The 16,398-nt window shown below is 45.6% G+C and overlaps 1 protein-coding gene and 1 long non-coding RNA gene across 3 annotated transcripts in view; one reads left to right on the top strand and one right to left on the bottom strand.

Moving 5' to 3' along the window:
• The first annotated feature begins 49 nt into the window (after positions 1-49).
• LOC144237062 (uncharacterized) lies at positions 50-2,767 on the top strand. Its single transcript, XR_013336744.1, has 2 exons — positions 50-494; positions 2,316-2,767. It is a non-coding gene; the product is annotated as an uncharacterized LOC144237062 (long non-coding RNA).
• A 731-nt stretch (positions 2,768-3,498) lies between these two features.
• UBE2H (ubiquitin conjugating enzyme E2 H) overlaps positions 3,499-16,398 on the bottom strand; it is a 105,712-nt gene continuing 92,812 nt past the window's right edge. For both annotated transcript variants that reach the window (XM_077770745.1, XM_077770744.1), the window contains 2 exons: positions 12,113-12,241; positions 3,499-7,782 (listed from right to left, as the gene is read on the bottom strand). In XM_077770745.1, coding sequence (XP_077626871.1) covers positions 7,658-7,782; positions 12,113-12,241 — 254 coding nt within the window. In that variant the 3' untranslated portion in view covers positions 3,499-7,657. The remainder of the gene's footprint in view (positions 7,783-12,112; positions 12,242-16,398) is intronic.

Genomic DNA, 16,398 nt, shown 5'->3' with positions numbered 1-16,398 from the left:
GGGGGTCCGCCCCCCACCCCGCCGGCCCCGCTGCCCCCGACCAGCTGGGTGCGCTTCCCGCCCCTCGGAGCGAAACAGCCTCTGCGGAGCGGCAGGGTCTGAGTTCTGACTACATTCCCAGCAACTGTCGCTCTGGTGACTTATTTGCTTCTCCAGGAAGTTTCGGCTCTACCTGGAGGCTTCTGGGGCTGCTCCGTCCAGTAGGCAGCCACAAGCCACGTGTGGCTATTGATCACTTGAAGAGTGGCAACCGAAGAACCGAATTTTTCATCTTATTTAACTTCAATTAAATTTAAAAACAAGCCGTGTAAAGATTTTCTGTAACACAACTTCGTCTTGGTAGGATTACGTGCCACTTATAAGCGTTGAAAATGTGGGATCCAAATTGAGATGCACTGGGTAAACTGCATACTGGATTTCCGAGTTCCTGCAAAAATAATGCGAAATATTCATTTTTAAATAATTACACCCTGAAATATTTTGGATCTGTTGAGGTAAATAGAACATTAATTTTGCCTTGTTTTAAAGAAATATGGCTACTAGGGAGTTTTGTGGGTTTCTTATAATGTATATTTTGGAGGGAGAGCACAAACGGGGTTGCGGGGGGCAGAGAAAAAGAATCCCCATCAGGTTCTGCACTGTCAGAGCCTGAAGAAGGGCTTGAACTCACAAACTGACCAGCTGCCCAGGAGCCCCTAGGAAGTTTTAAATTGTGTTGATGGCATTCTATTTCTATATTTGCTCTAGGGAGTGTGTTGTGTTGGGCTATGGGTGTGGGAGGTGGGCACAGGCTCAGTGCAGTGTGAACGCATGGAAAGAATACTCGCTTATGGCCTGAAGGCTTGGCCGGCGTTGGTTGGGCCACTCACTATCTCTTGGTGCCTCACCAGCAGTTAAGGTGAAATGGGGTCAAGTCCAGGTCTACTTCCCCAGAGGCTCCCAGGGCCAGTGTGAGGATCATAAAGGAAAGCCCTCTTTGGCCACGGAGGAAGTCACCATTCTCTCTGAATTATCACTGGAGGAAGGCTTGATGGAAGACTTTCACGTTTCTGGAATGAGTTGTGATCAGTACACAATTCTTTTTAAATCCTTAGAAATGCATTTTTAAAAGCTTTGTTCCACACATTTTAAGTGCATATTAATGGACTAGAGCAGGCACTTGATTCACTCTTTGTAGAACTGAAGAGAACAGAATCTGGGCTGAAGCTTCTTCAAGGGAGATGCTTGTTGTGTTCTTAGCTGGGAGGGGCCCCAGGAAGTGAAGCCGAGAGAGACCCAAAGGTTCCTTCTCCTGGTTAACCACTGACGAGCCAGCCAGGAAGGCCGTTTCTCTCGTAGGGAGCCCAAGTCTGTCCCTGCCAGCCCTGAGTGCTTGACACCAGGCCTAGGAGCCAAGTTTGAGGCCCAAAGAGCTCTGAGGAACCCAGGCCCACATGAGAGTCCAGGCTTAAAAAAAGCAAACCGTATTATAGACATCCACACATCCACACATGCCCTACACACAGAGCAGGAAGGGAAATATCCCTGTATCTTTAGCCTAACATCAAATCCCTTGTCAGGGCAACTCTTCAGTTCCAAAAAGTTCTGGATGCACAAAGCCTACACAAGGTGCGGCAGGTTCATCCTGGGTTCATCTGGGGACGTGGGTCTCTGAGAAGCCTGTGGGCTCCTCACAAACAAGCCTGCTCAGCCCAGCAGGTGGCCCCAGGGACTCTGCAGAGCCAGGGGTTGTGGGATCCATAAAAACCTTCTGTGCCGCCTTCTAGGTGGGGAGCGGGAAACACCAGGGTCTAGCGTCACAGGAACTCCCCGGGATAGAAAGCAGGCTTCTGACATGGCAAGAGAATTTAAGTTGGTAAAAAATTCTGGTCTTTTCCAGGACAATATACCTCAGGAAGCCTGGGTCGCCCTTCCCAGCAAAGGGGTGATGCCTCAGGCAGGCAGTGGAAAGCCAGCTGCAGCCTAGGGCACGGCTGGGCGGGGCTAGACTGAGGCTGAGGCAAGAGCGGCACTGGGTGCCGTTACTGGGGAGCAAGGGGAGGTGGGACCCAAACCCCAGCGAGTGCACTGGGACTCCTCACCGGGTTTTTACAGCAGCTCCCTCATGCTGTCAGATGGATAGAATAGACTGTTCATGGGACCGATACTTCTCTTACTTCTGCTTTCACCTGGAACATGGGTGTTCTCAACTCCCAAAGCTGTTTGGGTCCCCAAACTCTGTGTGATCTTGAACGGTTGGTGTTTCACAGGCTGCCAGGATAGCCTTCCAGGATACCGTAGCCCGTGATATTGTAACCGTATCCGTATCGTTTCAGAGACTGGATGGAATTCGGAGTCCCAGACTGTCGGAGTCGGAATCTACTAGTTGAGGCACCTCATTTTAAAAATGAACCGGAGGCCCGCCGAGCTCAGAGACCACCGTGCTAGTGAACGAAGAGGCCGGACGGGAACCCAGAGCACTGGTTGACCCGCTACACCGGCTGAGGGGTCAGTGAGCAGCACCTGCAAAGAACCTGTGGAATGTTTTGCTTCTGACTGAGCACTGGAGGCAGCTTGAGGGCTTCCTTGCCCCAGGAGGGCTTAGTTGCTCTCTCCCAGCAGAGCACCATTCCTAGGTGGCCTTACCCTGCCTCTCCCGGGCAGATACAAAGCGTGACCTACTGGAGGACACAGCAGGATTCAGTGGGGAATATAACTTTTCTGGGGAAAGTGAAGGAGAAGAAAACAGTGGAAAAGAGTTGGGGGAGTAAAAGCAGGTGACCAAGTCTTCCCTTTATCTTCAATCCAGCTCGAGTGGATTTTCCAGTAGACTAGGCAACATCGCCACCTGGTGGCCATCAAGGGCGGATGCTTTAGAAAGGGATAGGAATGCTGTGCTAACCCAGGGCTACCCTTCTGATGCAAAACCCACGGTTCCCCGCGCCCCCCTCCCCCAGACGGGCATTTGGCACAGCGGGGCACCTGTTTAGGCAGATGGCCCCAGCAGGAAGCTGCACTGCCTGTGAACTCCAGGCCAAATGGGTACCCTTCACTCAGCATTAGCTGACAGCGTCTAGAAGGTCTGGGCTGACCAGCAAAATGGAAGCCGTACCTGATGATCCACATGGGGGCAAGTGGGGTCTTTTAGGCTCCAAGACCTCCCAGAAGGCATGGCCTTTCATGGCCCTCAAGGCTGTGGAGAAGCCGCAGAGCCACCCCTGTTTATAGTCCTTGGTCACCTGCCCCTCCAGGTCCTGAGACAGGACTCTGGAGTGGGGCCTCTTACTGTCTAAAGGTGACATTCTCTTCCCAAACTAATCTAGTCATCTGCCTTTGTTAAGAGCTTCTCAGTAAAAAAAAAAAAAAAAAAAAAAAAAAAAAAAAAAAAAAGGAAAAGAAAAAAAAGGGCGGGCGAGACAGAAAAAGCCGACTACTACTGCTCAGAATCATCGGATGAACAGGGAGGGTGTTTTTAAAAGCAGTCACGGAGGCTATATCTTATTGATCAAAGCCCAGCCATTTGCCAAGGTATATACACATTTTATTTAAAAAAGTTTACAGTTTTCATTATACACAACTATTAAGAGGTTATAGTCAGAGGAGGCATTTGTCCTGTTGAGAAGTGCCCGCTAGATCATCACAATGCAAGGAAAAGGTGGCAGGGAGGAGATAGGGCAAGGAAAAAAATAAGCAATAAAAAGCTTAGATTTCAATTAAGGGCTGGTAAGTCCCTTTTATCTCTTCAAGTATCACACAATATGTACCAAATACAATCAGTAAATAATGGCCATTTCTTCCCAAGCCCACAGCCAAGACAGTATTTGCTGAATGGAGTCCTGGCCCTTCCTCAGGTTGAGTGGAGAACCTGACCAGCCGAGGGCCGCTAACTCCCCCTCCCCGAGGGGCCTCCATGCCAATCCGTGATGGACCCACCAAGGTGTTCAGTGGTCAGAGAAAATATGAACATGGGTTCAGAAGTCCAAAGAAATGCAGGTCTTTGCACCCAATCAGAAAGGATTTAATTTTAGTCAAGGCGGCTATGAACCCAGTTAAGAAGTTGATGAAAACAAAAAACTCTTGCAAACTTTTGTTAATGGCTTTCACTTTTCTAATTGAGTCCCTAGAACATAGAAGGGCCATATGCCATTCGCAATCAAACACCAGTTCCCAGAAAGCTAGGGTCTAGAAACTTCACCCATGAAGCCTAGCAGAGGACCTGTCTTTCATGATTCTCAGCCATCGTAATAGGAGGCCTAATAAAAAGCAAGTGTCAGGCCAAGGCCGACCAGGGCTTTGGAGAGCATTTTGAGGGAAAACAATTCCTCCAAGGGCCGACACTCCCCGGAGCCAGGTCAGCCAGTTGGCAATGAGAACAGCTCCTGAACTGGAAGGACGTTAGGTGCTGGAGACAGATATGGCAACTTCTGGTAACGATCTCACTGATATAAAATGCTGGTTGAAACTGCAGTGACCTCAAGGAGGGCGAGAAGATGGAAAACACAAGGGCAAACTGCCGGCATCTAGCTTGGCTACCACTGAACGCAACCCACCCGGCCCCGGCGCGGGGGCCGCAGGACAGCGGCGGTTCTGTGCCGCGGCTGCAGCCACCTGGCGTGTCGCTTTAGCGCAAGCTTGAGCTCGGTCATTTGAACAGGGGCAAGGGGGGCTTGCGTTGGTAAACCACACGGTAAGACTTCAAAATGAACTATGGGTACGCGAAGAAAGGGAGGGAAACTGCCAGAAGCAACTCTGACCTACCACCACCACCTTTAAAGGCAGTTATGTTCAGCCTTTCTGAGGGGCTCTGGGTGCTTTTCTGAGCATTATGATGGGAAACCTGGACAAGCTTTTGGTGCTGTGACACCCCCTGCCCGAGCCTTACTGCAGCTCGTCTGTTACTGGGGGTCAGAGTCCTCGGATTCACAGCCAGGCCTCCTCCTAGCTCCCGCTGTACCTAGAAGCACGGTCTCCTCCTCCAGCCTCGTTCTCCCAGGTACAGGAAGGGACACAAGTTAGCACAGAAAGGGATTCGGTTCGACTTCTCAAAAACTAGTTTGTCAGAGGAGAGGGAAAGCCCCATACAGAGCCAGAAGCATGCATGGGACCAAGGTGAGTGCCCAGAAAGGATAGACTTGCACAGAATGAGAGGGTCCAGCGTGATTTGGGTAGCAATTCCAGGAGCCTCCTGTGCTAAGAGGAAGCCTAACCACACCATCAGACAGACTTGGATGACACACGCACATGTGCTACAGCCATGCTACACTCAGATCTGCTTCTTAGCCCCCACAACCTCCCCCAACACGTCATCTGGGAATCCCACGCCACCGAGGCTCCCAGTGCCAGGGAGCTCTAGTGGCGGCGAGCGGTCGTCTTTTTATCCGAGAAAAGTGGCTCTGGTTGGGAAGCGGAGCCATGGCTCACATACCTTCCCCCTAAACTTGGCTCTACTAGTATTTTTTGTTTCTTTTTCTGACAAGATTAAAAGCGATTATTATCTGGACATTATTTTTTTTTTGAAAGGTAATTAGAACACTATTGTTTATACAATATTGAAAAAATACAATTTTTTATTGTTTGAACTCATATCACCACCCAGCACTTTAAAGCCTACCCTAAGTCGCACCTACAATTTAAACGGTTATAGCACAAGCAAACTGCTAATTCAGCAGGTAAGCAGGTTAGCGCCAGCAGAGACCCTCCCTCCCCCAAAATAATGAGAAGACCACGCGCTAGAAAAGAGTTAAAGCACACCATTCCATGTTAAATAGTTAACACTACCCCTCCAACGTGCCACAGATGCTAGATAGATAACTCAGTACGGTTAACTAACCACAGCCCTACATAACTGCACTTTAGATTTTTTTTAAGGAAACCTTTGCTTCATGCCCGTAATTAACATAAAATAAGTAAATTCTTTGTCTTTTATTTAGGAAAATAATCATGCTAAAAGCAAGTTGTACTTTATATAGATTTTTAAAGAAAAGATTGATTGTGCTTTTTGGATAAAAAAAGATAGGGTATCTTCCAACCCTCACCGACTCAAATCCTGTGGAATAGATCGCACTTCTAAACTAAAGAAACACACATCAGAAAGAAAAATTATCCCCGTGGGACACTCCAAAATTGTCTCCAGAACATTTTTAGGATTGGCTAGTTCTGCTATTGTCCTATTGGTTGTGGCAAAAAAGGGATACAGACTTGCTGTCTCACGTTCTCCAAATTCAGCAGGCAACACTCCTACTTAAAGGAAACCCTGTGGGCAACCTGGATGTACGTTAGCTGAGTAAACATTTGATTAGCAGGCATTTTCAACTGTCTGATTTCCTCTTAACACATATGGGAGAGAACATTTTCCTCCTTCGAAACCTGTCCTACCACATCATATTTCCGAATCTTTCCTCCAACCCAGTCACACTCTGAAAGAAGCGGTTTTTCCCATGTAGACTCACTCTGGGTACAAGGACCTTTATTTTGTTCCAATTATTACTCATTTTAAATTTAGACTGTGTGTTGGGTCTAAAATACCCATTTCCCACTCCCACAAGCAGATGATGACGAGTAAGCTGCCAAGAGCAGCAGCGGGAGGGAAAACAAACCCCAAACGTGAATGAGAGCACCCAGGAGTCCCAGCCACCAGACGGGTCTTCTCGCCGAGTCTAATGGTCCACTGAGCGGCTGCCAAGGAGGAGGCCACCTCTTGGTAGGTGAAGATTAAATCTGCAACTTGTCTAAGCACAATTCTCACACTCACACTCACTCACACACACACACACACCAAAGGAAAAAAAAAAAGCCCCAACCACAACAAAAGACACAGAAACACCCACAACCACCCTCAAATTTAAAGCTCTCAGTCCAGGGTAGCAGTTCTGCACGTGTTAGATGAGATGAAACAACTTCACTCCTCCTGTCCTGTCCTCCCAGCAAGGGATGGACTGTAAGCTCTACCCCAAGAAAAAGAATCAGGTTCAGGAAACACTTCCAAAAGGTTCTCCAAAGCAAAACACTTGTGGCTGCAGGGCCTGGTAGCGAGAAGGGCAGGAATCTACATATAAAAATGTACTTAAAATCCAGAGTCAAGAAATCGTTGTAAGTTTCAATACTCCAATTAGCTCCCTGTTTTAAAGTGTTAACTCTGCGGAAACGGGGCCCCCCAAGGACCCCCGGGAAGGAGCCACTGGGCATCGGCCACTCTACGGGCTCCCACGGCAGGGGCAGGCCTCTCTCCCCGCCCGGGCCTCCCGTCCATTTTGAAAAAGCACTATACTATCTTCACGTCCAAGAGCTGGTTGGTTTGGTTTGTTTCTTTGGAACCATCAATACAAGAAGCAACTTTTTCCTGTTATTTTTACTCATGTCTACCTATCAGAGCGGCTATTTCTTTTGACAGTTCAGTAGCACACAGGCTGACTTGGCCAAACGGACTTATGGATGCATGCATTCGGACCGCATATTGCTACCAAAATGGAATGTGGGAATATGCTATGCACCTCAGGTTGAGAAATGACCAGGAAATCAAGATCTAAAGGGTGATATATAATATATATATATCAATGCTATTATTCATAAAAACCTTGTTTAGTAATAAAAAAAATTGCTTTGTTTAAATATGAATATTATAGTCTGCTTCTCATGGTTAGGAAATAATAGTCTTTCTGAAAAGCAGGTGCTTTTTCTACTACAACTCCATATCCTGGGCCTCATCTTCCGAAAAGTCAGACATGGAACTCTCCGACGAGCTGTCCCCAGTGCCCTCCTCCTGCTCCTTCAGCGCCTCCTCCGTCGCGTATTTCTGGATGTACTCTGCACAGAGGGCGGGGGGAAAGAAAACACAAGGGTGGTGAGTAAACAGGCACGTGAGACGGCGACCCCAAAGCTGGCAAAGTCCCAGGGAAGCTCGAGCTTTCCTTACTTGCCAGGGGGTGGGAGGGAGAAAAGAGGCCAGTTGTCATGGTCACTAAAACCTAAGGGGGAAATCCCACAGAAGACGTCGGTGGAGTTCATGCATTTTGCCCCTTTAGTAAGAGAGGCAAAGCAGAAACCCGACTGGCAGAAATTGGAATCTCCATCCTAGAACCCCCTGGGCCATCACCTTCCAGGGGGCGGAACGCATCCTGGGTGGATGTGTACGAGGCACCTGCCCGACCACCCTCGGCGGTCCAGGACGGCGCCTGGGGCTACGCGGCCTTCGGTTCCGCTGCCAGGGCACCCTCACTCCGGCCTTGCTGGTGCGCCCGTATGCCTGCGCTCCGCCAAACTTGCGGAGCTGGGGAAACACGGGCCTCATACTTTCTTTTCATCTCTGTGTTAATAAAACGATTCGCCTCCCAGGTAGAACAGGACTAGTTATGATTCCATAGTAATTTATAAGGAAATCCCCCATCATTTTTAGACTTGCAAGTTATATAATTACAGTCAGCCCAAATCTATTATTTTAGGAATAGATTTTAGTCTCAACAGATCCTGCCTGTCAGGTTTTTGAAGCAGCTGGTAAAACAGTCTCTCAATCTGCTCAGGAATGAGCTGCTATCTGTAGACACAGCTCGCCCGGGTGACTTTATCATCTATTATTTACCTGGAGATTTATGCTGCTGTAGTCTAGGCTGAACCTGCTGGCTGAAAATTTTAAGAGCTGCTGAACAAGCAAAGAAACTTGTTCCTAAAAACTTTAAGTGCCCACCGCTTTTAAGTAAATAGCCTACACATGACGTGAAGAGATAAGACAGACCCCTATTCGGAATGCCAGCAGAAGAGAAATACATCCTCGCATCCTTATGCTTTGTTTTTCTTCCTATGGAGTTGCAGGGATGGAGCATGAGAGGAAGAAAAAAAAACGGCCAAACAGGCCTGCCAAATTTGAATAATGTAATGCAGGGGCCTAGTGAGGAATATTTTTTATATTTTTAAAGGGGTGTTTAAAAAGGAAAAAAAAAAAAAGAAGATCTGACAAGAGATGATATGTGGCCAAATCTGGCCCTTTACAGAAAAAGTCTGCAGACATCTGACTTAGAGCCTTACAAATTCCTCAAAACGAAGCTTGATGTGGAGATGAGATGAGATGAGATGTGGAGATTTCAAAAGATCCTAACTAGGTAAGAACTTACCTTAATTTACCTTTTGGACAGAGAACGGTTTGTTAGTCTTAGAAATTTTATTTTTTACCCTCTAATGGGTCAAGCTACTTTGCTTCATTTGTAGAAAGAAGTTGCTGCACTTGACATTGTTCTTTGACACTGTAATGTGATACTGTTAGCCCTCTTTAGTATATTCAAGGAAACAAATACGTTTTAAATGCTTACTAGGTCAAGGCCTTTCAGGACATAGAAAAATGAAGAGCAAGGTCACTAATGAGCAGGAGACAAAGATGCAGATAAAAGCAGTTAGCTGCCAAGTGCCATCACAGAGATGCCTGGAGGAAGGGAGTCTGGCCTCTGAGAGCCAGGAAGGCAGGCACATGTGCGCTGACCCTTGAAGAATTCTCAGCTGCAGTGTAGGAGACACCATTCCAGGGGGAAAGCTCAGCCTCCCCAACAGCACAGGGGAGAAGGAAGTGGCTGGGATGTTAAAACACAACACTGAGAACTACATTTGCACCTGAAGCAAATAAGGCAAAATGTATAGGAGGTCTTATATAGGTTGTATGGTGTTATTCTGTTTTGTTTTTGTTTGTTTTTCCTGTAGGGTTGAAACTTCCCTGAAATAGGGTATATTGTAATAATAGACAGTTGAGTATCTGAAACTCATCTGATTTGATGGTCACATATTGATACATTTAGCACTACAGGCACAGATGTAGATGACACAGAGTGAGAGCGAGCTCTGAATGGCAGGCCAAGATGCCACACAGTGAAGGTTTTAAGCAGAAAAGTGCCCCATCTTTAGACAGCTCCACTCGTGCCCGTCCGTCCTACAGGCAGTTCGTATTTCCCTGAAAAAAAAGCATCAACTAAACATGGATGCTGACTAACACCCATGGTAAGAAAGGTTACCTACATTGACCTATAAGGTTAGGGGTGGAAATGTCTGGTAAGGCGGCCTGGGAGAGCGGTCACATCTAGACACACTTGGAAATCACCTATTTGGAGCGAATTATCTAAAGCTGTGAGGGCTGAATTAGCTCCCCAAGTGGTGACGGAGGAAGAGAGAGGGCTGAAGAACTGAATCCTAAGAGAAAGACCATGTTTAGGAATGGAATGAGAAAAGTTTTCGGGAAGGGAAGGGGCAAATTACCAAAGCTGCAGAGAAGTCAGGAAAATGGGTCTTGAGAAGAGTCCAAATGATTAGGAAGAAACGAGTTCACAGGTTATCAGTAGAGGAGGGAAAACAAACTAGATCTCAGGGTTTAGGGCAAGGGAGAGAGAAGTCTGAAAAAGGCTTCCGAAATGGGGGTGCCTCCGACAGGCTGGGGGGTGGAGGAAAACCCAGGAGGAAGAGGAAGACCAAGAGGCTGGGGGCCGGAGGAGTGAGTCTAAGCCAATTAGGACAGTTCTTCTAGCCCTGATTTGCAGATTATGAAGAAGACAAATGACAGCCAACAATGACATTTCAGCAAGCTAAAATGCCCTAAGCTAGAGCTTGCCATTCTGAAATAAAAATGTAGATCAGATTCCTTTTGTAATTGGTACTACAGCAGATATGTACTAAAACAGGAATAGTGCTAAATTGCTGAGGCATAATGAATGTAAGAACTATAGAAATATGCTCCACACCCGAGATATCTGTGGGCTACAGACACGGTGAAGTGATTCCTATGCCATAATTTTAATACAGTCTCATAATAGAATTTTACCTGGTTGAAATGGACTGCTTTTATTTTTCTTGAAATACATGTTTATTTGGCTTTACAGATATTCTGCTACATAAACTGGATTTTAATTTGCAAAATACTTGAGACCTAATTAATTGGTGTAGATTTATTTCTATTTTATCAACAAAAGTACCAAACAATACCCTACAGAGATCAGAGGAGGAGGAGAAAACAAAGAAAAGGTAAGCTATTGTTCAAAAAACAGCCTCCAACACACCTGTCTCATACCTACGTGGTGTAGAGTGAAGGCCTATATCTTCCAGGCTCTTGTAAATTATTTCTACTGCCACCTTTTGCAAACAGACCTCAGAGGGGACACACAATTGGCAGGAGTTGACATTCCAAACTGCTATACTCCGTTTGGGCAAGTCATGCTCAAAATTAGGTGATACGAAGGCTTGCCGTCTGGTTGGGAGAGCAGACCTACTTCCATGGACTCTGGATTCCTTCCCTTTCTGGGGACTTTATCTGACTCTTCACTATGAAGGTTCTCAAGCACACAGCGAGGTAAAAATGACGACCAGGAAACCTCTGGGGAGCTCTAGAGGTTCCTTCGAAACTGTAAGTTCATTTCAGTGAACTTCATGTGCCATCAGCAGGCAAGCGAAGAATGAGGCAGCGGGATTTTGCCTCCTGAAGGACAACCAAGCTGGCGCCGCCACCGCTGGTCCCTTTCTAACTCGAACAGCACATTCCACGTTTTACTAGAAAACTGGGCCCTGAGGCCAGGGACCTGCAGCAGGTTAAGAAATGTGCCCAGATGTAAAGTCTCCAAAGTCAAAGAAAATCAGCAGGGGGCCGAGAAAGAAGCTGGTTGGGTAGTCTTAAATCAGTATGTAAAATGATACAATTAAAAAAAAAAAAAGCATAAGGATAAAATTGGCATTTCTCAACTTCCAAAGTTAACCGCTTTCCCTAGCGGCCAGGGTGACACTTGTCTGTAAACAAATGTGAGATTACGCCTTTCAATTAGTATTTTACTCTCAAGTCTGCTTTTCTAATTCTACAAGACAAGAGGAAGCGAAGGAAGGCTCGAGTTCTTCTGCATGGGTATCCACAGGGATTTCCAGCAGCACCCAACGCCTGCCTCCTGCTTTCTCATGCTCTCCTTTGCCCTCTCTCTCCTCCTCTTCCTTGTTGCTGGGACCTTCAGGCTTACCGAGGTGTCCATGACCCTCGGAGTGGTGGGGGCTAGTGAGCTCTGCTCCAGCGCACAGACAGCAGTCTCTTTTTAGGCCTGTTTTGGTAACTAAGGGCTTTTATTTTCATGATCAAAGCCCAAGAGACAGAACTTCTGTCTCCAGTTGAATCTATTTGCCTTCTTACCTTTAATTTTCTGCTTGTATTCTTCTGGTCGGTGGAGGTACATGGCTGCAGCATCACCATTGAGAGGATCTATGGGGTTGGGATAGGCCAACAACTGGGGCAGGAAGGACTCAAATATATTGGTAAGATCTGAAAAAACAAACAGAAATATGTCACGTGTAGGAAAAACAAGCTCACCTAAACTCACTTGAATTCAGTAGTCAAAAGTGCTTATCTTCCTAAATAACCACATCGAAATTTTCCGTAACATTGCACTGTTATACATATGACCGGTATTACATATTCCTTTCAATACCAATTTTAAAAATTTTAATTTAATTTTAATTTGAAGAATCAGATAAAGGTTTACCGGATATTCGCTTTCAAATGCAATTGTCCTGGGGCACCTGGGTGGCTTAGTCGGTTAAGCGTCCGACTTTCGCTTAGGTCATGATCTCACAGTTCGTGGGTTCAAGCCCTGCGTCAGGCTCTGTGCTGACTACCAGCTCAGAGCCTGGAGCCTGTTTCAGTCTGTGACTCCCTCTCTCTCTGACCCTCCCCTGCTCACGCTGTCTCTCTCTCTCTCTCTCCTAGAAATAAATAAAACATTAAAGAAAAAAACAAAAACAAAGAAAAAAAAACAAAGGCAATTGTCCTGATTCTAATTGACTCCACATTTTAAACCAAGAATTCAGAAATAGTGCATTCAGGTTGTCTAGTTAAAACGTGTGTCCCCATACTCAACATTCTTACAAAACGAGTAATTATCTCTTAATATTGCCTTTTTCTACAGCTCTGAAAAGTATTCAAGGACCAGATCTTACAAAGAATTTTATGCCTTGACACTTAATTCAGTTCTCATCAGCTTTAATGGAGATAAATATAACCAGGTTTTTTTTATAACCAGTTTTTCAATTATTCTGGGTAGTGAAGGTAAGAACCTACATAGACTACTTAAACTCACAGATAATTTTAAGACAAAGAGGTATCAACTTGGTGAATTTATTAACAATCACTTTAATAAAACATTTATTGACTCCCGTCTTGCCAGATGCGGCACAAGGTGGTGGGTACACAAATGACATTTACACACACAGCAAAGTCAACAAGAGCCCTGCAGTCAGTGTTTTATAAAGGGAACAGGCCTTGCAAACCTGTGACAGATACTGCGCGTTCCTGTCCCTTCAATGCCGCCCTGACTCCTTGCTCCTCAGGTCACAGCCCGTGAACGGTGCATCTTGGCGCTGCCAGCTCTCTGCCCTGCGCCAGTTCCTATATCATGTTTCATAGAGAAATTTCTCTTTCTGGAGGGAATGCTAAAGTACAGCACAAAAACTACTCTTTCATTTATTCTGCTCTTTTCATGTATTTTTTTCCCTTTACAGTGAGCACTTTTATGCAGTATTTTAAATAAGTGTTTGGTCAAAGCCACATCACTTTAGATTAGTGGTGCTCAGCCAGGGGACAGAAGACATCTTGTAATATCTGGAGAAAATGTGGTTGTCACATCTGGGTGGGGGAGGACGACAGGTGGTGCCACCAGCACTCAAGCACAGAGGCAGGGCTGCTGCTAAACATACTACAATGCACAGGACAGCCCTTTACAACAAGTTACTATCTGAGCCAAAATGTCAACAGTGCTGGGGTGCCTGGGTGGCTCAGTCGGCTGAGTGTCCGACTCCGGCCCAGGTCATCATCTCACGGTTTACGAGTTCGAGCCCCGCATTGGGCTCTGTGCTGACAGCTCAGAGCCTGGAACCTGCTTCAGGTCTGTGCTTCCCTCTTGTGCTATCTCTGTCTCAAAAATAAACATTAAAAAAAAAACTTTTTTTTAAATGTCAACAGTGCTGAGGTTGAGAAATCCTGGTTTAGATAAAAGGGATTGACAAACTTTTTCATAAAGGGCCAGAGTAAATACTTCAGACTTTGTGGGCCAGGTTAAGGCTCTGTTGTAACTATTCAACACTCAGCTCTACCAAGTAGCAGAAGAGCAGTCACAGACAATAGGTATGGGTGTGGCCGTGTTCCAATAAAACTTAGTATTACAAAACCAGGCAGCCAACGTTTGTCATCCTCTGCTTTAGAAAACCCTACAAGTAAGGGTCAGCTCTTCCTTTTCACTGTAAGGCTTCCTAACAGAGTGAGCAGCTGAGAATAAGCTAGAGCCACACCAGTTAATGGAACTTTCTGCAATAACGAGAATGTTTTGTATCTGCACTGTCCAGTAGGGTAGCTGCTAGCCACGTGTGGCTGTGGAAGCACAGTGGCTGGTGGGACTGAGGAACTGGGTTTTTATTTAATTCTAATTAATTTAAATTTCTATAACTACGCTTGGCTAATAGATACCAAACTGGACAGCTCGGGTATTGACAGCAATGTCATGGACAGTCCCAGGACAGCCAGCACAGTCCTGTTCCCAAATAGCGGGTACTGACAGAGCAGGTTAACCTCGAACCCCAAGTGATGGAGACTTGGTATTATATATGGACTGGTGCTATGTCACCTTCAAAAGGCTAACTTCCCAAGGAACCACGTTATAGTAAGGTTCTCCTATACCAGGAAGTAAATGCAGAGATTCCTAATCAAAAAAGCAAAACAGAAATAATCTTTCAAGATAACCCCAATCACCTGCAGTAAGATTTCCCCTGCTATCTTACTTAACAATATTTTTTAAAAAGGAAGCAACATATTCAATAAACTGATTGAAAATTACTCAAAAGCTGATAGAGAAACAGAAAGAGAGGGAATAACAGAGGAAAATATTTATGCTGTAATGATGGAAGGAGGCAGTCCATAAAATGGTATTTCTCTAGAATTCGAAGTATATACAGTACATATCATAAAAGTATTTAAAAAGTCATCTTAAAGCAATAAATAGGCTTCTGACTTCTACTTTCACACTTCAAGTGACACTTTGCTTTTTTACCTTTTAAAATGGCATTTTCCTATAAACATGTCATTTCTACTTTTGCATGTTTGAAATATTTAAATAAAACATGGATCTAAACAGCATCCCTCGTCATCAGGGAAATAGAAACCAAAATCACCCTGAGATACCACCTCATGCCAGTCAGAGTGGCTAAAATGAACCAATCAGGAGACTATAGGTGCTGGCGAAGATGTGGAGAAACGGGCACCCTCCTACACTGTTGGTGGGAATGTAAACTGGTGCAGCCCCTCTGGAAAACAGTGTGGAGGTTCCTCAAAAAATTAACAATAGAACTCCCCTATGACCCAGCAATAGCACTGCTAGGAATTTACCCAAGGGATATAGAAATGCTGATGCATAGGGGCACATGTACCCCAGTGTTCACAGCAGCACTCAACAATAGCCAAAACATGGAAAGATCCTAAGTGTCCATCAACTGACGAATGGATCAAGAAGATGTGGTTCATCTATACGATGGGATACTACAGGATAATGAGAAAGAATGAAATCTGGCCATGTGTAGCAACATGGATGTAACTGGAGAGTGTTATGTTGAGCGAAATAAGTCAGGCAGAGAAGGACAGATACCATTGTTTGCACGTATAGGTGGATTAGGAGGAACTTAACAGAAGACCATGGGGGAGAAGAAGTGGAAAAATATTTGGGGAGATGGAGGGAGGCAAATCATGAGAGACTCTTGAATGCTGAGAACAAACTGAGGGCTCATGGGGGTGGGGGAGAGGAGAAGGGGGGTGATAGGTATGGAGGAGGGCACTTGTTGGGATGGGCACTGGGTGTTATATGGAAGCCAACTTGACATTTAACTATTTAAGGAAAAAAAAAAGCCAGGTCAAGGTAAATAAATTTGGAAGAAAAAACAAGGTGTGGAATGTTTACAAACTGAACATGATCCCAGAGAAGAGTTAACAAGAGTTACATTAACACTAATAGTAGCAGGAATGGTAGCAGCCAGTGTGCACTTACAAGCTAGGCCCTTGTAAGCACTTCACACGTACACTCTTAGTTTCACTACAGCCAAAGAGCTAATTACCATCTCCATTCTGCACATGGGGAAACTGTGGCACAAAGAGGTTAGGAAACTCATTCAAGAGCAGATTTCAAACCTGGGCTCATCTACCGTGCTGCCTCTATCGGCAGATGAAATGAATGCTGCCTAAACTTTCATGACGGTGTGAGCTACCACATCTGAGCATTAACACTACGTATCCTCAGAGATGGCCACCCCCACCTCAGTCTTCCTTTCTCACAAGTTCAAGGCCAGTAGAATGATCTAAGCAGAGAACGTTAAGGCATTTCTGTGGCTGAACTGTCTGATACTTCACAGAAGCAATGTGCTTGTTTTCAACTAGCTCAACCA

This window comes from Crocuta crocuta, unplaced genomic scaffold, assembly GCF_008692635.1.
Source record: "Crocuta crocuta isolate KB4526 unplaced genomic scaffold, BGI_CrCroc_1.0 scaffold266, whole genome shotgun sequence".
Classification (NCBI taxonomy): domain Eukaryota; kingdom Metazoa; phylum Chordata; class Mammalia; order Carnivora; family Hyaenidae; genus Crocuta; species Crocuta crocuta.
The sequence above is the reverse complement of the archived record's forward strand: the minus strand, read 5'-3'. Positions and strand labels throughout refer to the sequence as shown.